This window comes from Pteronotus mesoamericanus, unplaced genomic scaffold (assembly GCF_021234165.1).
Source record: "Pteronotus mesoamericanus isolate MK-2021 breed Mesoamerican mustached bat unplaced genomic scaffold, CSHL_Meso_final scaffold_1186, whole genome shotgun sequence".
Taxonomy (NCBI): Eukaryota; Metazoa; Chordata; class Mammalia; order Chiroptera; family Mormoopidae; genus Pteronotus; species Pteronotus mesoamericanus.
The window spans coordinates 4,156,708-4,181,022 of record NW_026555302.1 but is presented as its reverse complement, the minus strand read 5'-3'; the positions used below and the strand labels follow the sequence as shown (position 1 = coordinate 4,181,022).

At 44.0% G+C, this 24,315-nt stretch overlaps 1 protein-coding gene across 2 annotated transcripts in view; it reads left to right on the top strand.

The window, feature by feature from the left end:
- Window positions 1-24,315, top strand: part of CUNH1orf21 (chromosome unknown C1orf21 homolog) — a 189,068-nt gene that overhangs the window by 49,731 nt on the left and 115,022 nt on the right. Inside the window, exons 1-2 of one of the 2 annotated variants that reach the window (XM_054587668.1) lie at window positions 9,353-9,369; window positions 23,637-23,856. In XM_054587668.1, coding sequence (XP_054443643.1) covers window positions 23,763-23,856 — 94 coding nt within the window. In that variant the 5' untranslated portion in view covers window positions 9,353-9,369; window positions 23,637-23,762. Of the gene's footprint in view, window positions 1-9,352; window positions 9,370-23,636; window positions 23,857-24,315 lie in introns of those variants that run through there. The other variant, XM_054587667.1, reaches the window with a different exon arrangement.

The window sequence follows — 24,315 nt, the reverse complement described above, 5'->3', positions numbered from 1 at the left end:
GAGTGGTCTCCAGTCACGGTCGAGGCTCTGATGCTTCCGGAACAGCCCTAACACAGCTTATTCTTCTGTGTTGCTTCATGGCTTTCTCCTCCCTAAGCCCTCTTCTCTTCTTGCTTTGTACTGCGAGTTCTTAACCTGTGAACTCATAGAGGAGTTTCAAAGGATGTGATTCCTCGGAAATTAACACTTTGTGTATACATGCAACTGTGCATTTTTAGGGGTCCCGCTCATCACGTCATTAGTGATTAGATTCATGCCATTTATCGGACCTTCAAGGGTCCATGATTCAAGAAGGTTAAGAGCCTCCTCACCGCACTCTGCTTGCTCAACAATCACCTTCATAGCTTTTTCTTCTACCTGCATGTTTGGTGTCTCATACCAGACCTCTGGTTCACAACTCTGTCCTGGGCTTCAGCCCTGTCCGTTCATCTGTCTGCTCTGTATCTCCACTAATACCTCAAAGATAACACGTTGGGGTGATGGTTCTACCATTGACCCAATTACTCGTCATGCCAAATACCTTTGAATTTCCTAGACTTCACTTTCTTCCTTACCTGAACTCTGGCATCTAACAAGCCACCAGATTCTCATCATTTTACCTCCTAAATGCTATCTTTTGTGTCTCCTCCTTCTCTGGTATAGTGTCTTAGTGTGGAGGCTCACCACCTCTCACCTGGCTGCCGGACTGCCCCCCGAAAGCCTTCTTACCACTTTCCTTGCCTGGAGCGCAATCCCTTCTGTTCCCAGAAGTGGTGTTACTAACATAAAAGTCTGGTCAATTTGCCCTCCTGAAGATATTAATAGCTCACAAGGTCTGAGCGAGGCCCTTGCCTATCTAAGCGGTCCCATTTCCTGCCACTTCCTCCTCGGACCTGCTTAGAGCATGACATATGTGTCAAATCTCCTCGCCTTTGCTTATAAATTTATTCCACCTGGAAGTCCCCACCCCTTGCCACCACCCTAACCTACCCATCTCGACAGTGTGGGAAATACCGCTCTATCTTTCGCGTGTCTCCATGGCCCTTCTCCCAGGGCCTTCCCTCTGCCATTTGCACGTGCTGCCGTTAAGAGTCATTGTCTTTAATTGCTTTATAATTGTTTACAGGGCTACAGGCCCACCTGTTAGTACCTCCATAGCATCTTTGAGGCCGTCTAGCTTCTGCCCAGTGGTGAGGGCACACGGGTTTCATAAGTGGTTGCTGAATGCACGCTGAACTTGTCCTCCAGAGATTTTTCCCAACACGTGGGTGCCACCATGAGCTCTTGCGAGGAGAGAGTAGCAGGGAGACTGCGGGGCTTCTTTTTCTTGTGGGTCCCATTCCCTTAAGAGAGGAGAGGCATGCGGAGCAGCCCCTGGGGTGGGGCCGGGGGAGGTGAGAGGCCCTTTTCAAGCTGAAGTTTTTCCTGCGGATTTGTTTCCAGCCCTTGCTGGGTTCCTTTGTTCTCTCCCATCTCTCACTCCCGCCCCCCCCCGCTTTAAAAAAAGTGGGCAAAAGGTTTGAAAAAGGACTACTCTCTTCCTCGACTTATTTGAATTTTATTTTTAAACTTCTGTGGTAGTATTTTTAGCCCTGAAAATAGGGTTTTAACTAGGTTTCTTACTACCCACGACCCAATACTGATAGTGGACCCATTTCCCCAGACAATTAATATTTAAGTCTTCTGGGAACAGTTTTAGTCAGGAAAGGTTTTGTCAGTGATTTTCACATGGTACCAATCAAAATTAAGACCGCTATCTCTAAGCTGTTCATTAGCCCACAGATGAGCAGCTGTGAGTTTGTATCTAACTGTGTGATTCTGTGTCTCCGTGTAACATACCTTCAGTTTTTAGTAACCTCACCCAGCCAGGTCATGGTGCTGAAGGCAGGGCGCTCTAGCTCTTAGCCCTGGAAGTAGGAGAGGAAGGCTTACATTGGATTTTGGAAACCACAGGGAAGTCTACCTACCTGGTGTGCGGGATATGGGTAACACACAGACCACAAGGTAGACGGAGGTATTTTATGGTAGCATTGGGGTGTGAAGTGTCGTCCATTCCAGGAATATGAGTCACTTGTTTAGCACAGCGAGGTCATAGGTAGATGCCTGCTATTGTCACAGAGGGGATGGTATGTGGGTCATCTTGCAGAGAGGTTGCGTAAAGGGTTTGTCACTCGGGGTTCCATCAGAGAAGTGCCCCTTGTCTAGATTTACTGGAGTCAATGAAATGGGGAGCATGCCCCCCCACTGGAAGGAGCCCTTCAAGCCCAGCGCCCCCTCCAGGTGGGGTGCTATTGGCTGCTCTCTCCTGGACTCCCCCATCCCCCAGTCACCACTTGGTAGGTGTCTACCCAACTCACCTGTAGCACTAAGTCAGGGAAGGGTGTTGATGGTAGACTCTGTTATCCGCCCAATTATGTGTGTATTTTAACGGATGTCAACAATGCTGTAAGTACAGAGAACGAGACACTTGTGTGTTGTATGGTGACATTAGCAGAAGTGACAGTCCCAGGAAGGTACCTGCCTTGTGGCATGCCCCAAAAGTGCATGCACACACATACACACAAGAAAACATACACGCTGCTAGATCAAGGTGTTCAAAATAAACATACAGCCAAATTGCCTGCCTCTTGCTTTAACTTTACCGTCCTCTACTATGTCCCTATCAATATTAAACTCAATTAAATTTTATCTGGATGAAAGGCTTTATAAAGGTCAGGGAGAAAAACTAACTCATTTTTTGCGCTCATGAGTTCTTTTGTTCTTTAAAAATAAAAATCAGAAATGAAGATGGAGGGGAAAAAATTTTCAGCTCACTTCTGAATTCATCAGTACAAAAATTGCTTATTAAAGCTATGGTTGAAAAAAGTGAGTCACATAAAATGAATTGCCATGCCTTTTTAAAAACATTTTATGGTTTTACTCAATCTTGAAACATTGGTTTTAATCTCAATCTTCCCATCAACAATCGTATCTGCTTTGTGGCTCTAAAGAATACTACACACACACACACACGCACACACGCACGCACGCACGCACGCACCTAAAACTTGGCAGGTTGCAGGGCATGCTCAAAACAAATGAACTAGAAAGTTAGCGACAGAATTCCCCCCCCAAAATGAGTGTCTTGCACACTGGTGGCCTCTTCTGCAGCAAGTTTACAGGAAGGGCCATTAGTGAATTATAAGCATCAGAAAGCTGAAGTTTTCCATGTTTATAAAATTCATGAACAAATGTTCCATTGAGTGATTACATCCTTTATAAATAATTATGTTTTCAGAAGTAAATATTAATGTTGGTTTGTTACTGGAGATGAATAAAAGCACTAATCAATGCCCAAGTGATATTTGCTTTGCCTTTGACATTAAAATCAGAAGTCACAGCCGAAACAAACGACTTTGATGAGACTTCCCCGGGTAGCGCGTGCGGGATGCTTCTTAAACGCCTGCTAGTCGTGCGTGCCCGCGCGCAGCATAGGTGTGTTCCTGGGGAGCGTTTTCTGGAATGCTTCTGGGGCGGAGCTTATTTCTTGCTGACGAGGTAGATGGCTGGGTTGATGGGAGTGATGGTTCCCCCCCCTGCCTCCTAGGCAGGGCTTATTCCCTTTAAAAAAAACAACAAAAACACAGAAACTTGGTTAGAGTCCCCAAAGGCTGAGTCAGAACAAAATTCCCCTTCTTTGCAAGTGTGGCTGTGAGACCAGCTCTCGTATCTGGCCGTCCGAAGGGACGTCACACGTCTCACCTCCCCGGTGGGGTCGCTGTTGGATGCAGCCCCTTGGATAATGTTGTGTGTGTCAGAAACAGCAGAATGAAGGGTTGCCCCCAAAGTAAGCTCTGTGTTTTGCTGTTTGTGAAATAAGGTCCTATTTGCCTCATGTAATGTCAGCCTGACCCCAGCATGGCCCAGTGGCAAGAGGAGGGCGGAACTGCCGTGTCGCGTGAGAAGGCCCTGATTTGTGTCCCTTTTCAGGATACATCTGTGTAGCTGATGGCTCAGAACAAACTTTGGTTGGCCTTTCTGAAGCGAAAGAAGACAAATTCTATGAATCCCTTTATTTATGGGGTCACACCAGGTTGCTGAGTTTGTTCAGGTTATACGGGGTAGGAGCATGAACTGTACCTTGCTTGTTTCATCTCTCTGTCTGGCCCCATTGAGCTCTCTCTGGTGACCCAACATCATTTTTATTATAAACTGCTCAACTGATGAGCAATTTTTCAGGCCCTTAAAAAATTTGGTAGCTTTGCCTCACTGCCGTTGTTTGTGCCATAAAAGCTTTCCCCAGCCTCATGAGCGGAAAACTTTCGGTCAGAAAAAAACATAAATAGCCTTTTATTGGGAGAATTGCTGTGTTCTAGAGGCCAATGGTCTCTATTCAGTCAGGGTTATTTCCCTCCTAAGTGGTAAACAAGCTGGCTGCTGAGGAGGCACAACCTGTTTCTAGAAAAAAATCTCAGGGCTGGGCAGCACACTGTGAAATGTCTGTAAGTGGTGAAGTCCACAACCACATCACTTTGGGGAGAGGAAGCGAGAGTCGTGTTACAGCCAAGCTTAATACTGAAGAGCTGCGTCCCGTTCCCTTCTCCAGAGATGCTAGGAACAGAGAGGAGAGCTCTGTATGCACTGACTGTTACATTCCTACCTTGGCGGCGTCTATGAAGCCTCAGGTAAATGCATCATTGCCTTGGGTGCAGGTGGAACAGAGAGCAGTGCTCCTGACGTAGGTTTGCTTTGGTTTTGCAATCCCTTTGCTTTCCATAAAATTTTGAAGTATTGACTAATATATGGTTTAGTCCCACATTTTTACTGGCTGTGCCTTTCTTAGGACACTGGTGTTTCATTTTCCTGAAGGAAATAACCCTGGGTAAACATTGGCCTGCGCTCCAGGGTTTTGTCTTTTTATTAGTTTGCTGAACGTCCTGATGTTAATATCCTCTCTTGTTCCAAAGCCTTAACTTTGCTTGACTCTGCCACCTGTGTTGGTTTTTAATTTCTGAAGAAAACTTGATCAAAACTGGTTTTTCATTAGGTTATTTGTTTATAACTGGTGTGTTTGACTTGTTCTTCAAGAAATAGCTGTTAGTTTTCACGTGTGAAACTTCAGAGATTAAGGGACAATGCGTGTTAGATACTTTCTAGTTTTTTAATATTCCCTGAAAACATATCAAGAAACTCCGTAATTCTCTGTGTATTCTTCAGCCTGGTTCTTCCGTGCTGTGAGTTGTCAGGTTGACACCTGATCCCTTTTCATTGCTTCCTGCTTAAATTTAACTTCCTGTTTAATGAAGCAAATTAACAGCAATACAAAGCGTTTACTTCTGAGATAGAGACTTGATGATCTTCAATGATATGTTTCTATTCTGCCACAGTAAAGATATTTGCATTCGTCCTCTTTAGAAACAATTATGATAGCGTGAGTCCCAGATTTGATGTTTTTTTTTTTGGTGTTAAAATTCTCCAAGTGTCAACTCAAACCCCGCCTCCTGTGTAGTCTTTCTTGGATCCACGCAGGCGTGCTTTGTGACTTCCTCTCTGCTCCTTGGTATTATGGTGCCTCTGTGCAGTTTCTTACCTCCTCATCTTTTACCCCCTAACAATCACTCCACCAGAAACAAACATTTTCATCTATATATTTGTGTATGTCCTGGTGTGCCTAGTCTAGTGCTGTCCCACAGCAGGGTACATGTTGACTGAACAAAATGAATGAATGGTGTGAGCACACGGGGAGAGAGAGAAGACCAAACCAGGCAGAGGTTATCTGGGGAAGCTTCCTGGAGAAGGCAGTGGTGATCATTTGGCTTGACATTTTTCTTGCCTTATAAGTATGATACCATTGAGTTGGAAATTAACACTCCACAAGATGAAGTTGCTGCAGAAGTAGTCAACTGAGGATATTTGAAGAATATTCTGAACTTAATTTTACTCATAGGAAAGAGCTTGTTGGGAACATAGAAATGACTAGAACTGCATCTGCCATCTTGAAAGGAAAATTGGTATAGTCAACAAACACTGAGCAAATCAATAAAACTGCTTACCGTCTTTCAAGTAACTTAACACTCTACCGACGCATAGACTAGCACCCGTTAGACCACCAGCCGCTGTGCACTGGAGAAGCAAGCCAGATGTGTGAGAACCCAAGGGAGCAGGCATGGGTTCCAGCTGGAGGAGTAGAGACTAACGAGCTGCACAGAAATGTTCTTTACATAGATTTATATCAATCTTATCTTTGGAAGCACAATTGATCCACCGTAGGCGATCTGACCTCTTTGTGATCGTTCATGGGGACATTGGTTTGGAGGCTCAGTCAGCCAGAGGCGCTGTCGCTGCATCGCCCAGACTCTTCTGGACTCTCGCATCGGCTCCCGGTCCTTTTGTGCCTCTCTGATGGGCATCTTGCCAGCTCTCAGTGTGCTTGCCTCCCACGTTCTCGATCTGATCTGTTATGGGCTATCGCACAGATAAAGGAAAATGGCAGTTGCCTCAACTTTGTGTGTCCTGCTGCTTTTGTATGGGAGTGAAGCTTAGTATAAAGCTCATGGAGGCAATAATAGCCGTTTTTATCATTCAACAGCATATATACTTCCTAATACGTATTCACTTCCTTATAAGAGAGCTAAATCCTATTAAGTGTCTACTCAGTGCTTGGATCATAGCAGTTGCTTTGTAGGCTTTGCTTCCAATGCTCACAACTTCCCTACGATGTAGATGGTATCATGACCATTTTGTAGAAGAGGAAACCGAGGTTAAAAGAGATTCATTAACTTTCCCTGGGCCTTACAGCTGGTAACTAGCAGAGCCTGAGTCTTCCGCAGTCTGTTTGACTGCCCGGTGCTGCCTCTGCAGGTGGCGGTGAGTGTTCTGTGCCTCGTGTGGGGCATGCGTGGCTGCGGGGACCCTGGATCCTGCCCACATGAAGCTTTGCCGGGGGCCCAGGTATCTGAGGGCGGGACAAGCAATCCCAGTGGAGGAAGTGTTACTATTTTGTGGTGTACAGTACAAGTTGTTCTAATGCTGTTTCCCCTTTTGTCCATCTTCTGCTAATATTTGCTTCTCCTGGGGAATTTAACGAAAGATTGATAGGCGAAAAATGTCACAATCTCCTAGACATTCATTCATCTGTATTGGGCGAAATACATTGTTTCCCTTGGGGAAACAAGTAAAAGAAATCTTCTCTAAAGGAGTTCATGTATATACTGCTAGATGTAGACTATTTGAAGAAGAAGGAAAAAAAACAACCACCCAGAAAACTATATATTATGCTTGGCAGCCAGATACTGAATAGTAAATAGGTATAGTTTTGACTTTGCCGTAATTTGAAGTAGTGCTCCAAAAGTATGTCCGTTGAACATCTTCATTTATTTACACCAACTTTGGATTTTACAACACTCTGGCTTGTTACAAGTTACCGTAAGAGATTGGAAATTTTCTCATCACAAAGTTAATTTTCACTCATTTCTAAATATATGCCATGAAAAGAATCAAACCTAGGCTAACTTGGAATACTCAGGAGAATTAAAAGTTGCTTCAGGAAACAAAAATGATGATAGAACACTAGAACTTCAACAAGAGTGAGAAAGTAAGTAACTTGCGTAAATGAGTTTGTGGCAAATTTAAAGTAGGACTTGGAGTAGTATTTGTACTTTTCTCAAGTTTCCCTGTTTTAGAGGCAATCCTAGTCCTTGAATAAAGCCAAGTATGTGGTTTAAAAAAAAAAAAACCAACAGAATATCTTAGTAGTAATTATATTTACATAAAGATTATTTTGCTACCTTCTATGGATATCACCTTGTGCTAATTATTATGAGGTACTTTTGTTCCTGAAACTTGATTCCTTTCTTGCAAATGTTAATATTATAGAGATATTTCTAGGGCCCTCAGTGTTCACGTTGGCTTCTACCCTCTTCACTAGAAAAGAAAATGAGCAAGTGGTCTGCGGAGTAATTTATTTAGTAAAGACTGACATCCAAGAAGTTCATCACTCTAACAGAACGAGCTGTATTTTTCCAACATACAAGTTGTTCTTGGAGAAGGCGAAGGGTAAATCAGGCTCTTTGAAGGTTTGCCTTAGCGCTTGGAGGTCAAAGAGTACAAACTGTTAAATCCGCACCCATAGGGACAGATGCCGGGTATGAAAGTGCCTAATTTGGCCTTGTGGAATATTGAAAAGACCTGCACACAGCTTTCCCTGTTTATTACTAGTGACTGACTGGCTTTCCTTTCTTATGAAAGGATTTATTACTGTTTGTTGTGCTATCAGTTAAAGACCCCAAAGCTGCCCTGGGATCCTTCTGGCCGGTGTCTGTTGAATGACACCTTCTTCGTTTTCAGGATTCATGATATTTGGCAAACACGTGTTGAACACCTCCTATGCATTGGTCACTTTGATGGGTGTTGGGGACAGATGTCTTTTTAAGTGAATAAGAGAGTGCCTGTGTTGGTCACTCCGGGTGTGTAGGGGAGACAGACACAGACGCAGGCAGTGGGGATGCAGTGTGGAGCCCGGGCGGGGGGGGGGGGGGTGGCAGTAAGCATGACAAAAGCCTTCCTGAAACTGTACACTCTGAGCAGTCTAGAGGTTGAGCTGACCTGCCAGAGAAAGCAGTCATGAACGTGTTTGCTCACATTCCCTTCTGTTTGATTTCTATTTCTTTCATTTTTTTCTCTGGCTGCTTCCAGGTTCCTCTCCCCACCCCCCCCCCCCACCCCCAGCCGCTCAGCGTGCCTTTTCCCGACACCCCGTTTCTCCCCTGCTCTCCTGTTGTTCTTCAGGACTTTTCCACCCTGGGACTCCACACACAGCCCCTCCCACAAACAGAGAGAGCCCAGAGGGCCCCCGCCGGAGACAGAATCAGAACATTTCAATCAGAAACCATCACTGCTTTTCTCTAGACATCTTCGCCACAGATTTAATTCCAAGTCATAGTAGAAGCAGTGCCAGAAATAAATTACGGGTGGAGGAACTAGCAAGAGGCAGGAGGAAGGCACTGAGTGCGTCCCCAAGCCCCAGTGTTCACTGTTCATTCTAGCAACTACACCACCGTCAGGAGACATGGGACTCTCTTAAAGATGTCTGCATCCCTAACGAAAGGCAGCTTCAGTGGACACTCAACAGAAATTGAGCTGTGGATGTGCCTGCAAGAGGTACCGAGGTCGGAGATGTTATAAATACCATCAAATATGCTCTAATAACTCTAGATTTTATTTTTGTTCTCCAAAACCCTATGACTCTTAAGCAAAGACAATCAAAATGGGGCAACTACCCCTATTTCTGAAGGTGGCATTTCCCCATTATCATCTCTCCAGGGGCATCCTCGATCTCATGAACTTTACTGGCCTCCAGTGTCATCTGTTCCATCCAGTGAAGCCCCTGGCAGATGACAGAGCCCGGGCAGTGTGAGCGAAAGACCCTGCGAATGGGGAAGGGCGTGGACGTGAGGCCAGTGGCGCCCCGAGCTCCCCAGCTCTCCATCCCTGCTTGGCCCTGAGAGCAGGCATCCCTCCTTGTCTCCAACTTGCCTCCACTTTCCTTGTCCGCCTTGTGTCCATTTTCTTTACAGAAAATGCTGATGCTCATGCGTCCACCATCATCTGAGCGTCACTGGTTAGAGGTGGCCTTCTCATCGTCAGCCCCCGTGCCGCTCCCGGGACCCGGGAGCTCCCATATCATTCCTTGTGTGGCCAGGCCTCCTGCTCGGACCTCAGAGCTGTCAGCCAACCACGGCCTCAACTCACTTGGTTCTTATAAGCAGCGTGGTAGCCCTGCCCATGTAATGGCCTATGCTAGTGCCAGGGCCCTCGGATTGCCTTACACACTCTGCCTTTGGGCTTCTTCACAGAATGTTATTGGTATCTAGCTTCTAATACGTGGGTGGTTTGTTGGAGGGGCGAAGAGCACCATTGGGTGCTTTTCATTGGATTCAGTGGGCCTAGGATTTTTGTTTTGTTTTGTTCTGTTTTTTTGTTTCACCTCGAGTCACCAGACCTGGAGAACTTTGGCAGGTTTGGGTCCTCATGCCTTAGGGTGCTGCTCCCCATAAATCCTCCTGATCGTTGCTGCTCCAAAGGCATGTCTCGTTGGTGAGCCCATATCCTGCAAAACAGAGCCACAGCCACCAGCCAGGAGTCGGCCAATGTTTAAAAACGATGCAAGTCTGGCTCCTGCACTTCCTGTCTTGTAGATTGATGATCTCTGGCTGTTTTGCTGATGTCACCGTACATCTGTTTTTTGGGAGAGTCTAACAAGGAAAGAGACTGGTTAATCTAGCAAGAACCCATTACACCATGAATGATGGAGGGTGGGCTCCTGTTTTATTCCTATTTGATTTGTTTGCCTCATTGGGGAAAACAAATGATTGTGTCACCCTATGGAGAATTTCACTTTCTCCTTGACATACAAATAAACAGCCTCCCACGTTTCATTTATTTTTGCCACTGCTGGAAGGGTTGATTAAGAAAACCCACATCGTTATGCTGTTTTCCTGTATCATGACCTTCACGATGGTGTAGGGGAGGGAAACCAATAAAAAAAATGTATTTTTTAAGAAATGAAGGACCTTTCACTATGAATCCCCCCCAGAAACCCAGGCCCATTAAAGCAAGGTGGACAAAATGAGGACAAGCTCCACAGCAGGGAGGAGGGGATGAGTCTTATTTTGCAACGAGTCTTTATTTTATTTTGTGTACTATGCCTTGGAGATGAGAACTCAACTTCCATTAATTCATTCAAATAAAACATTCAAGTGTCCCTTTCTTTCCTGCTTGTCATCTTCACCAGGCAGAAGGCTTCCGGTAATGGGTATGTTTGTTGGTTTCTGCTACACTCTGTGTTCAGCTTTTGACATAAAGCATATGTGAGGTGTTGGCTGTTAGCAGGTGATAGATGCTGGCTAATTTGGATTTTCCCAGCGTTGAATCCTAATTGGCCACTCTATGGGCTCTGGTAATGTGTATGGTGTGTACTTCGTCTTTATATTCCTTGACACTCAGGCTGTTGGAGCCCAGCAGAAAGCCTCCTGTGTTTTGTGACCTTCCCTTCCCTTTGGCCAGTATTGATCTGTGATCAGCCAAACCTGATTTGAGCCGTAGGTTTGCAGACTTACGTCTTGGGGGTATGTGGGTATGCAACAGCAGAGGGTACAGATTTGGAGGTCTTGGCGTTCTGTTGCTAGGTTACTGAACCCTGAATTTTTGAATCCTGAACGTGCATTTATGTTCCAAGATTGTATTTATGGTTGAAAGCAGCTGCTGGACATATTTTGGGGAGGAGCACAGTGAGATATGAAATAAAGAAATGAAATAGACACAGTACATCAAAAAAATAATTGTAAGGAAACGTTGCTGGCAAACTAGGAACATGAGATTGATTTCCTCTCCTCCTCCCTCTGCAACACTGGGAGAATTGTTTGGTTCATGGGCAGAGAGATTTAATAGGCAGGGCTTTTTGGAACCATGATGGTAACTCAGTCGTGAACTTGACCTTGTAATAAAAGTTACCTGATGCAATTATGGCTATACCTCCCCCCACCCCACAACTGGGTATGGAGTGGCGAGTGTCAGTCTTGGGTATGTGTTTTTCTCTCTTGCTCTTTTTTCTTCCTTCTAAATTTTATCTTCTATTCAGAGTTTTCTATCGTATGGACAAAAGTTTCTATTTAAAAATAACCTTTACTCAAAGTAATTTTATTAAATTATGGTGTAATTATACTATCAACAGATCTCTTAAACAACCTCTAATAATTCAAAATTTTCAACTGCACTTTTGGGAAAAGGGACTTTTTCATAACTTGCATAGTCCTCTCAGCCTTCACACTTTTGCTTTCTAGCCAACACGTCAAGTAAGAAATATTTATTAACCTCTTACGTTGTGCAAAGAATTGCACAGGATCAAAGACATCAAAAGCATGACTCGCCTTGAAAAACTGATGAATGAATTAGGGCACCAAGACAAAAATGCACAAAACTTAATGATACAAAACAGCGACCCAGGATGTATCCCAAGACTGGGTACATAATTATTTCCTAAATGAGAGGTGAATGCCGACTTCAGAAAGAGAGAGATTTTCATAGGCCAGGTTAGGCTGACACAGAAAGGGAACTGCAGACACGTAGCAACAAGCACAGGTGATGAATGGGCCATAAAGACACATGCGGGCGAATTTAGAGAAGGGAAGATCTGTGTGATCTGGACAGGCTTTCTCAGAGGCGATGAGGCTTGTTCTGAACCATGAAGAATGGGGGGGATTTGAATTAGAGGCAGAGATTCATGGAGAGGCCTTCCCGTTTAAGGTGAAACTGACCTAAGGCAGTTAAGGTTAGAATATGAAATTTGTTCAGCGGTTAGTAGCTGGAGACGGGACTGGCTAAAGCGATGCACCTGCCAACAGCTGGATGAGACTGGACATGCAGTTGGAAAGCGTCGATTTCTATCAGAAGAAGTTTAAACTTTCTTTCAGGAGACATTCATTTTTTTCCTTTATTTATCGAGCACATTATTTTGCGCTAGGCACTGTTAGAAGCCAAGGATCCAATAGGGAGCAGGAAGCGTATAGTCTGTGTCTCTCAAGGTGTTTATGTTCTAGACTTGTCGAAGCGATAGACAGGCAGTTAGGAACTAAGAATCCTGTACTATATGAGGGCTGTGGAGGGGAATTATCAGGTCCACTGGGACCTTTGGGGAAGGACAGCTCAGACGAAGTAGAAATTAGCCAGGCCAAGGTGAGGAAGGAGAGCCTTCTAGGCAGGGCCCGTAGCATGTGCAGAGGTGGGAAGACCTGCCAGCCCACTGCTCACCGTTTTGAAGAGGGCTGTTGAGTTCCTGCTCTCTGCCTGGGAATGCACCCAAGATAGCAGGGGCAACAGACGCAAGAGAGGATTTCTTCCCTCAAAGAAACCCCCAATAATTGGCTCTATAATACCCTCTGAGAAATATCAAATGATTGACTCTATAAGTAATTAGGACAGAGAGAAAAGGCAAGGAAGGGACAGAATTGTGTGCGGGCTTCGTTCTAGAAGAGGAAAGGCTTAAGCAGTAGAGAGGTGGGCGTGGGAGCAGAATGCTGAGGGGCGAGCGTGGTCTGTAGGACCACCGGACGTGATGGAGAGGATACCAGCCACCTTGAAGCAGCAGGAAGAAGTGGCAGGAGCGGGTCAGTGGGTCTGGGACCTGGTGGACCGTGAGTGAGTCACCTCAACTCCTTGGCCTTCAGTGTTCTCATCTGTAACATTAAGAACCTTGGCCTCAGTGGCCCCTGAGGACACATCTAGCTTGAAAGTCCACATATCTGGGACTCTCCCCCGGGGTGGGGGGCATTGGTGAGTCCTGGAGGGTTTGGGGCCCCAGGAAGGAGCCAACAGAATCAGTGCATTAAGGATCCCAGTTTGTCTTTGTTGTAGAATATGAATGGGATAATTACTAACTTAGGAGAAGTTTAAATTTTTACAAAAATTTTTAATCATGTTCTGATGTTTTTAAAACCGCCAGTAGGACCATCCTGATGTCCAAAAAAGAAATATAGCCTACAAGAGGCTGAGGAACAAGTGAGAAGTTTAGAGGCTGGGTCCAGAAAGTAGTCTACAAATACAAATTTGAATTGGGATCCTGAAAATTCTTTAAAATTTTCAGGGAGCTCTCGATATTAGAAAACGTTTGCAGCACGCTTCCTAGGGTGGTAATGGCAGTGATGTAACAGAGGCGACGGGGGGCTGGCATCCCCCCAGATACAGGAGCACTAAGCAGCTTGCCAGATGTGCCTTTGTCATAGTTAGGACCAAGCAGCCTCAGCCTGGCCACCCACTGGAGGTCCCCCAGAGATGGCAGCTGGGCAGAAGAGAGGGCGGTCAAATCCTAAATGTTACATGCTGCACTTTTGTCCGAGAAAAGGGTTTTTCATCAGGTCATGCATCTAGTTCTCCATTCAGACGGAGACTTGCAGCTGCCATGTGTCAGACCGGGACTGGATGCAGGTCCCCTGGGGAGTCCACACCAGTCTGAATGCGGAGATGCCCTCTCTGGTTAGTGGGCCTGGTCCCGTTGCCCACCCCCCACGCCGTCCGGTCCCCCCAAGATTGCCACTCTCGTCTCATTCTCTAAGTACATTTTTCTGGACAAGTTGGAAAGAACACCATGTTCACTAATTATGCTACTTCAACTGGGGAACATTGGGCTGATTTAAAATAATCATTTCAGAATAGACTGCAGATTGTTGGTAGCATTTATGAGGTCATACTAGTTCATAACCTGTACCCCTGTAATGTTCTTTAATAGCTTTTCAGTGGCTGAAGCAGGGCACCAGGGCCACAGTGGAGCTTCTCGTCCTCCCTTTTATGTGTGTGTGATCTCAGACCCCCGCTAACATCACAGAGAGGATGGCAGGTGAGAGCACAGGCAGAGGAGGGAGTGAACTCGCAGGGGCAGGGAGGGGGGAAGGCGGGGGGCGGGCGAGGGAGCACTTCCTGGTATGTTAGAAAGGAGAGGCCCTTACTCAGCTTTAAGTAGATGATTGCCCAAAATGTGTTTTTGGCCTAGCTCTGCAAAATCGGTGAAGTTCCCGAAAGTCTTGTGTATTTCTTGAGAGCAGCGTGAGAACTGAGGTGCCTTTTTTTGGTTTTGGTTTTTTAAACTCAGTAGGCTAAAGGGATATTGATTTGTGCTATCTGAAAATGATACTTATAATTTCAATTTGTTTGGTCTTCTAAGGCCATTATTCTGAAATAGTTCTTTGTCTTGAAGAACTAATCAAAGATTTAAACTTCAGCAATAAAAAGAAGAAACCACCTTGATTTTTCAGATAGGTGAGTTTTAGAAGCATTGCTAAACATCTCTAGATTTTAATTGAAAGTCAGGAAATACACATCAAGGTCTGGCTGACTTAGCATTTTGGAATCTCCAATCCCAACATTTTGGAATGTTGAGAGCTAAATAAGCTCCCCCTTAGCCCCCCAGAAAAAAAGATTGTTGAAATAAATAATTAGCATAATTCTCTGAGGCGGATTAGGACCAACAGTGTGTCAAAAGCTTTCAAAATTGCTTTAGACTAGCATAATTTTACATTATTCTCTTTCTGGCTTTTTAGAGAGTATATACTGTACTTGATTTTAAATGGTCTGTGACAGCTCAGATGAACATCTTTAACTGTGGTTACTGGTGAGGTAAACAAGTCACTGTCCATGCGGGTGACCGAGGACATGGGGCTGGGCAGGCACCGTTCCTTCAAAGCCCACGACATTTCTTTGTGCGGAGAGTTATCTGAGAGAATTCACTCACTCAGCACCTATTGTAGGCCTACTGTGTGCCTGACCTGTGCCGCAGGGAATATAGAGAAGAATGATTAGGGCCTGGTCATGACCTTGGAACTCTCCCTGGTGGTGAATACAGACTAATGAACAGGTAATAGCAGGAAGATGTGAGCTGCACACGCACTGCACAGTCATTTGTGACAAAGCCGGGGAGAGCTCCCTGACCTTCACCTTGCGCACACACAGCAGCCTTTGTCTTCAGAGCCCCGGGACCCTGCCCTCCCTGCCCCCAGGCACTGCTCAGGGCTCTCTCTGCAGCAGCTGCGCACGGCCCCTGAGCTTCTCCAGCTACAGAATATCCTGCCTGCCTGCTAATTTTGGCACAGTTCCTAAGAACTAAGTCATAATGATGATGGTGATGATGATGACAATAACCATCACGTATCAGTTGTTTACTAAGTGCCAGGTCCTCTCCTAAGCACTTTACACGTACCATCTCATCTACTCTTCTCAAAGTTCATGCGGCCTTATCCCATCTTATAAACGAGGACCCAAGGCCCTGTGAACTTCACAACCTACCCAAAGCCACTCAACCTTCCCCTACAAAACCACAAAATGTCAGGTGTAATCTTTGCATCTGTAGAACTTTCATGGTGTGTGTGTGTGTGTGTGTGCACGCGTGTGCATGTGTGTGGAAGAGAGAGACATGCACACTAAGTCCTTCACCAACAAAAAGATTTTACCTGTTTGCTTTCTCTAAGTGTTCTAGATCTTGAGCTGTTTTGGATGGCACTTGAAGGTTCTAGAAGACAGAATTTCAGATACCAAGACTTTCCTTTAGAGATACTTATTTGAGTCAGCAGCTCTCTGCCTAGTGGGCATGGTGGGTTCACTCAATCACTGGATGGTCGTTGACATCCAGTCAGACCTGGGATAGTGTAGCCCGAGGCAGAGGACAGAGAGCGAGCCTTCTCAGACCCGAGTTTGCACCTGCCTCTCGCGGGTGATTTCATTCATTTTAGTAGGAAGGGGGGAAAAGAAGGAAGAGTTATTTTGGGAGGGAAGAGGGATGCGTGTTTAAATTTTGAGAGAAACACTGTTTTTCAGTTTCTAGGATTCAGATCTTCTCAAGTGTTACTACATTATTTTGTTAAAAGTATATAATTCTGAGGCCATGGAATATATTCATATATAAATATTAGTACCAAAGTCTTCAAATAAAATATAAGCAGGCTTTTTTGTTTGAGAATGATTCTCATGTTTGCTTCTAATGATTTGTTTAGATGATTCATTACCTTTTATGTCTGTTGGTTATATTTCCTGTTATCCACCCAGTAACCAACTTAAGGCTGAGACATGAGCCAGGCTGGTATTAAGTTTAGAGATGGAATTGAATATAAAATGTGGAACACTGTAGTTTTTTTAAAAGATTTTATTTATTTATTTTTAGAGAGAGGGGAAGAGAGGGAGAAAGAGAGAGAAACATCGATTGATTGGTTGCCTCTCACATGCCCCCAACCGGGGACGTGGCCTGCAACCCAGGCATGTGCCCTGACTGGGAATCAAACCAGCGACCTTTCAGTTTGAGGGACAACGCCCAACCCACTGAGCCACACCAGCCAGGGCTGAGGTTCTTAGATGAGTGATGAAAGCACCGTATGTGCTTTTCCAACATGCGCATCAGACGAGGTCAGTGGCGTTTGACCTGTCCTCGGCACCATGAATGTGACATTCAGATTTCTAAGGGGTTAATCCAGCTGCCATTCTGTTGTACTTTATGGTGTTAAAGAGGATCAACAGCTCAAAACTGACACGACATCTGTTTCACTGTCCTCGTCAGTAAATGCTCACCCAGGGTCTAAGAGTAGCACAGTAAGTATGCTGGATGTTCCAGCACCTCTTATTGCATAAAACAAGCTGAGACAAGCACTAATTTAATTAACTTGAAATAGCCTATGACTTTCAAGAACATCTCTGATCCTTCTCTTTTCCTACCATGTGCAATAGTCATTGGGGCTTTATTTTATTTCATTGTTTATGATCTGTTAGCCCTATCTGAGCGCTAGCCCAAGGGCAGGAATCATGCCTGTTCTTCACAGTATATTTCAACACACAGATCCCCCAGGATGTTTTTCACTGGCTGTTCAGGGAGGATCATGACTCACTTGTTTAGATTAAAATCAAATTGTGCTTCTATAGTAATTCATACTTATTCTACTTTGTTTCTTGTCATTTCTTTCTCTTAAAGATCTTATTTATTTTGGGGGTGGAAGAAAGAGTGAGAGAAACATCAGTGGGTTGCCTTTCACACACCCCTAACCGGGGACCTGGCCCTCAACCCGGCCATGTGTACTGACTAGGAATCGAACCCGATGACCTTTTGGTTCACAGGCTGGCACTCAATCCACTGAGCAGCACCAGCCAGGGTGGTTTCTTGTCATTTCTTGATTTTTATCTTTTCCTTTCCATTTGTTTCACTCATTTTCTCTGGGCTGCCTATAGGAGCCCTCTGGGCAAACTGATTCCGCCCACTGTTCAGGAAAGGCCACGGCTTTGAAAGGCAATGCCCTGCACCTGGCATAGCGAAGCATGCGCAGAAGGCTATCACCCTGCCTTTATGTGTGCGTTTCAAAACATTTCATCATCTACCTGGATTTTCAAAACAATTTTTAAAAAAAGAGGAAACTGCTGTTTTGCGTAGGTTACTGACAAAGAAATTACATGGTTTTGTCCCAAGCCTCATGGCGAACCTGCATGGTTCCGAAGGCTCCCCACCGACACGGGTGGACAGCCTCCTGCAAATGCTCTGGGGATTCTGAGTCTTGGAGGTAGAAAGAAGACAGAAAACTCAAAGTCCAAGAATGTCGTCTGCCATTGGCCTTGATCACTGAGGAGCAAATCTAGAAACAGCATAATTCTGCATAGCTTCACCCTGGGGGCGGGAGGTTGACTTAACCAGGACCTGGTGTTTTATTGCCTTGTCTTTCCAGGAATAGCGTCAGCCACACGTGAACCAATGAGGTTTCAGGAGCAGGGTAAGGCACTAAACTCTTAAATCCTCAGCTGAAGAACAGTTACTTCAAAAGCTTCTTCTAACCAGCTTCCTACAAGAAATATCTTTAAAATGCACTTAATTTTTATTCATTAAAAGCTGGATAGAAAAGAGGAAAGGGGTGAAGCTAAGCTTTGTTCATTTTTAAACTTTCTACACCATTAAAATCAACACCCATGAGCCAAAATATCATTGATGATAATCTTTAGATCTCATAGGGTTTCTTGAAATTTTTTAGAAAAAAAATTTTTTTGTAAGTATGTCCTATTTGGGTGAGGGTTGAAACAAAGTTTCTAAGTAAATTGGGCTCCGGTAACAAAGGGCCTCTTTGTGAGTGGTAATCTCATCCTTAGCATCACTATGCTTCTGTTTAGGTAGATCACAGAATCAGAGAGACAGGATCAGAGAGAGGAAGTCCAGGCTTGGTACTGAGACAGACATGTGACCTGAGACCACTCCCACTCCAGCACTCTTGCCACTTGTCACCTTGCCTCCTCGTCCCCACTCCTCACTGCAGAATATCCAGCAAAAATGTATCATCTTGCATAGGGTGTCTTCTTATTGTCCCCTGAGAGACACGTCTGTACAATTGTTATTTGTGGAAGTGAGAGTTTTCCCATAAAGAAAGCAGAAGCCACATTTCCTGTTTCTTTGGAGATAATAGCGTATTGTCAACTATCGTGCCACCAAAAGAGTGTGAGGCGAGGAATGAATATCTTCTCAGGTGGCAGCAACTGCTTGTAACAGGGAGGCTTGGCTTTCTAAGATTGTTCTCATGTCACATGTGACATCTCTTTATGCATTATTTTTAACGTGCACAATGGGATGTGCAATGGTGTTAACAGTAGCCCAAGGACCCAAAGCTTCACAGCTAGAAATCACTTTTAAACTGCCTCTCCCCGCCCCCCTCCCCCACCCCCGGGCTGCTGTATTAACACTCATAGTGAAGCAGAGCAGATGGACAAACAGACTGATTAGTTATTTATGCATATATTTTTTCTATATGGAGCTTAGATGTTGGCTCTTTCTTCAATAAATAGAGTAGTTTTGAGATGTCGCCTTATCTTGATTTCCCTTTCCCCCCCACAGTGGGTTTTTTTTTAATTTATTTTTTTCAAATACATTTGTCTCTGCCTACCCCCCACCACTTTCCCTTGCCCCCTCCCTCCTTCCCTCCCTCAGCTCTTCCCCTTTGATTTCCCTTTTTAATCAAAGGAAGAAAGGGGGTGCTTTGCTCCTGATCTATTAATAATGTGGCCATGTCTTTTTCTTAACTGCTGACTTCATAGCTCTCAGTGTGCACCTTGCGATCAGCATTTGATTTCTCTTCAATCCTCCAAGTCGCATGTGGTATATTCATATTCTTTTTGGCTAAGGATTTCTTTATGGCATTTGCCACCTTCAATTCATTTCTAGAAGTATCTTTCTTGACAAGGAAACTGTTTATAGTATTGTTGGCTCTTCCTCTCCAAAATGAAAAAGTCCATGACTAATTGGTAGAAAGAGAAATTATCCATCATATTACATAAATACAAAATATTTTCCCACGGACTTATTTTTTAAAAAGGTCAGATATCTCTTTCATTTTTCTGAAACAGATTTTCCTTATTTTTTTCTTCCCAGTTTTAGAAAAATAGGTTTTTTGATGAAACTGTGCTTCTGGTTCAAAACATTAAGGTAAAGAAAAAAAAGCCATGAGCAATTCCCCCTCTGGGTATGAATCCAAAGGTACACATAGCACTACCTGGAAGAGAGGTCTGATACTCCCAGAGTCATTGTAGGGTCCTTCCCAATAACCAAGGTGTGGAAACATCCTAAGTGTCCATCAACAGATGAATGGATCAAGAAACTGAGAGTTTATACACATCCTTAAAAAAGAAGGAAATACTACCATGTACAACAACACAGATAAAGCTTGAGGACATAATGCTAAGTAAAATAAGAAAACCAAAAAAAGACAAATACTACATGGTTGTCTGGTATCACATAAGTTAAATTCCTAGGAACAAAGAGGAGAACAGTGGTTGCCAGAGGCTGAGCGGTGGGGGAAACGGGAGAGGCTGGTAAAATGGTACAAACTTTTAGTATAAGATTAATAAGGTCTGAGGATCTAATGTATAAAAGGAATATGGTGAGTGTATGATAACACTGTATTGTGTAATTGAAATTTGCTAACAGAGTAGAACCTGGGTTCTCACTAAAAAAAAAGAAAAAAGAAAAAGGTAAATGTGTGTGAGGTGATAAATGTGTTAACACATAAAACTCAGTGATGGGAATCTTTTCACAATGAATAAAAAGAAAGGGTTAACATTGAAAAAAACTATCATAATCTTTCCTTATAAAACGTTAGATAGCTCTTGTGTATATAATATGTATTCATAGAAAAGTAACAGACTTATTTGTGCACAGAAAAGAACTTTCTCATCCTGTAATGCTACCTAAAATATTAGCTAAAGAGGCTTGAGACATAGTGTAAGGACAGGAAAGATAAACATGCATGGTTACACAGTTTTAATCCTTTTTAAAATTTTTGAATTGGATTTACAAATTTGCTAATGTATTTTATCAAAAGTAGGAAAAATAGCCTATAAAGATGGTGCTAAATTAAATTAGCTTATAGCACTGTGGCTAGGGATTCCAACTTATTCTATGGAACAGGTGATGTAGCTCTATTACCGTTTGGGGAGAGTTTTACACAAAGTCATAGGCAATTACTTATTTTTATTATTTTTAATAGTTTATTTTTGTTATATTTTTCCATTACTATCTATCCCCCTTATACCCTTTTGTACCTCTACCCACCCCTGTTCTCGTCGAAATCACCGTACTGTTGTCCACGGGCAGTTATTGAGGCCCCGTGGATCTAGAAGGGCTGACAATCCTGTCATACAGATTATTTCATTTTTTAAGAAATTATCCTCCGTGGGGCTTGTCATCAGTTAGAAGCTTCCATCAAACATCAAAGAGATGTTTCAGTCTAATTCTCATGCTGTGATCTGTACCTTCAGAAATAGCATATTGTTAATAACAATATGTGAAAACGAGACTCTCAGATCTGTTCGGTGTTGTGCTATCCGCATGCTGGTTTGCGCCCTCAGACTTACCCCCCCCCCAGTGGTGTGGTTTCAAGAAGGTAAATGCATTGAACGTGTGGGGGTTGGGAGGGAAAGGCTGAGCAACGCTGAGGGGAAAATGGAAGCTGAAAGTCATGGTAGGATTTTGGCGAAGGCTAGGACAAGCCAGGAGAAATGTTTTTGCATAGATTCCTGTAGCAGCCATTAGGGGTACATTTCTGAAGATCTGTTCAGTTTGAGGTCTGGGTTGGATTCAGGTCAAGTAAGAGAATTTTCAGTAGAAATGAAAGCTTGACATTCACCAGGCATAAAATATGCCATTTAGGGGTGTTTTAGTGATTTTTTTTTTTTAAGCTGTGGTCAGGTCTCGAACCTGACCTCCTTTACATTCCTTCTCACAAGGCTGAATCGGGTGCCGTGGGGTGAACTCCTGCCATCCTTTGTTTAACCTGCAATAGACGTACCACATTGCCATGCAGCTGGTCTAATGATCTCCTCTCTCTGAATGTTCACGTTCTATGGGGATGGGAAAGAAAACCCTGTCTTGTCTGGTTTACTGCTGTATACCCAGTACCTATCAAACACATGTCTTTCACTTAGTAGTTTTCAGTAAACATCTGTTGATTACTTGAATGAATGACAGGACAATTGTTTATGTGCATAATACAAATGACATACTAAACAATGTTGCTTTATGAATTGGATCCATGGTCAGCTTTATGAATTGGAGATCTTATGCCTCTCAAATGAGTTCCTATCACTTTGAAAATGGGCGAAATAGTAATATATAATTTTGATGAAGTTGTAAAATTTAAAAACATCACTCTTTACATTACCACTGTAAAATATATAGCAGTTGTGTTTCAAAAAACAAAATCCACACCTATTTATGATTTGGAGAGTACTCACATTGAGCAACAGTGTTTTGGTTTTTTTTAATGTAAGTAAATGGAAACTTCCTGCGTCATCATCACTTGAATTGAATGTAAATCATGTCTACTTTGCTGTTAACATGTCCCACACCTCCATGCCTGAATAATAGAGAAGTCCTTTAAAAATCCTTACATGTTTTATGTTTGTTAGCCTGCTGCAATGTATTTGACTTTCATGTGATTTCAAGTTTTCAAATTCAAATGAGAGTTTTTGATACAAGCACAACTTTCAAACACCACACCATGCTTTTCAGAGGTAGGTAGCCAAGGATCATTCACATCTTACATTCTTACATTTACTTCTTGGATAGCATATGAGGCTGGTACACAAAGCACGCTGACGGAGAGAAAAGAGAATTCCAGGGAAGGACGCCTGTAAATTGTCACTGGATTGCCCCCGTCCTGTGGGAATTTTGTTAGAGTTTCCCCCTCTCCTTCCTATTTTCACTTCCTTTATTCTGAAGACGGGGCCACAGTCCGGCAAGTGAGGTCTCCCCTCTCTTCTGGTTGCTCACCTTTGTGCTGTGAGGTGGTTTTCCCACTTCCCTTTTAAAAAGGAAGGAATTCGTTCTGGGAGCCCACACGTGTGGTCTTACCTGGTGGAGCTGGTGATGTGAAGAAAGGGGGACGCTGTGCTGGTAAGGGCTGGCCAGCAGCAGCAGCAGCAGCTCTCACGACCCACGGCAGCCACCTGGTTAGAGGAGTGTCCCCCTCCTGGCAAAGTGTGAGGAACTGAGATCAGGCCTGCGGGTCGGGATGGGGAACATGGAGAACTATCTGCAGCTTCCTGAGTGATGCTCATCGCATGAGCGTGCTTTCCTTCCTCTGAAGGTTTTTTTTATAAAGTATTTTTTTATTGATTGATTTGAGAAAGAGAGAGACAGACAGAGAGACATCAGTTTGTTGTTCTAGTTATTTATGCATTCATTGGTTGATTCTTGCATGTGTCCTGACCTGGGAATGAACCCGCAATCTTAGCGTATCAGGACCACACTCTAACCAACTGAGCTACCTGGCCAGGTCTGAAGGTTTTTGATATCCCAGAACATTAGCAAACATATATGCACTTTACATATATGGTGGCAAGCACTAGCGCTCTGATATTTATTGGAATAAATAAACATATATATTTTTGTATCTCAAAAAGCTCAGCCGCGTGTGCTGTAGGGGCTATGCCTTCTGATCTTGCTTGCTGGGCGCGGAGGAGGCAGGATGGCCCAAGTGGCGTTGTGTTCTGCAGGGCCCACTTGCACCGCCAGCACAGGGACGCCGTGCCGGAATTCCAGTGCATTGTGGTCACACAGCACAGCAACACACCCAGACGTGGTTTTGTGTCACGCATTCTGATCTAGCTTTCTGTTCTTTCAGGTGCGCGCATCTTGACCGACTCAGCAGGAAGGTTGATTTTCTTCGTGTTTAAAGAAGAGAAAAATGTCCCTGTGTCTGTAGAGATGATTTGCAGTTCAGCCCGGCTGAAGCTGAGCGAATGAGACTATGGGCTGTGCCTCCGCCAAGCATGTTGCCACTGTTCAAAATGAAGAGGAAGCCCAGAAGGGGAAAAACTACCAGAACGGAGATGTGTTTGGCGGTGAGTGCCCTTGAACTTCATTCTTGACCTGTGGACCCAGACTTTCACTTCCGTGGGGGCAAAGCCTTGTAGTGTCGTTGTGTTACAGCGTTTGGGGGTTGCTGGGAAAGGGCTTATGAGCTGGGCTAGAAATTGATGGAGATCTCATCCATTGGACAACTTTTGTTATAATTGATAGGGGACTTCATGGAGGATTTCGAGGAGGATCACGGAGGTTTTATGGGGAGCCAGCATTTAAATCAAGTTTTCAATGACTAGAAGGACTTAAATACGTGTGTGGGACAGCATCCAAAGGGTGTCCTGGTAGCGAATTATAGGCTTGAAAACAGAGAGGCCCAAAAATAGAGAGTGAGGATTTATAAATGAGAGTGAGGTGTTTCAGCAGCGTTAGTAGAGAGTTACTCTTTATGTGAACGATAAAATTTCAGATCCAAAAATGAAATACAGTGAACTTAATAA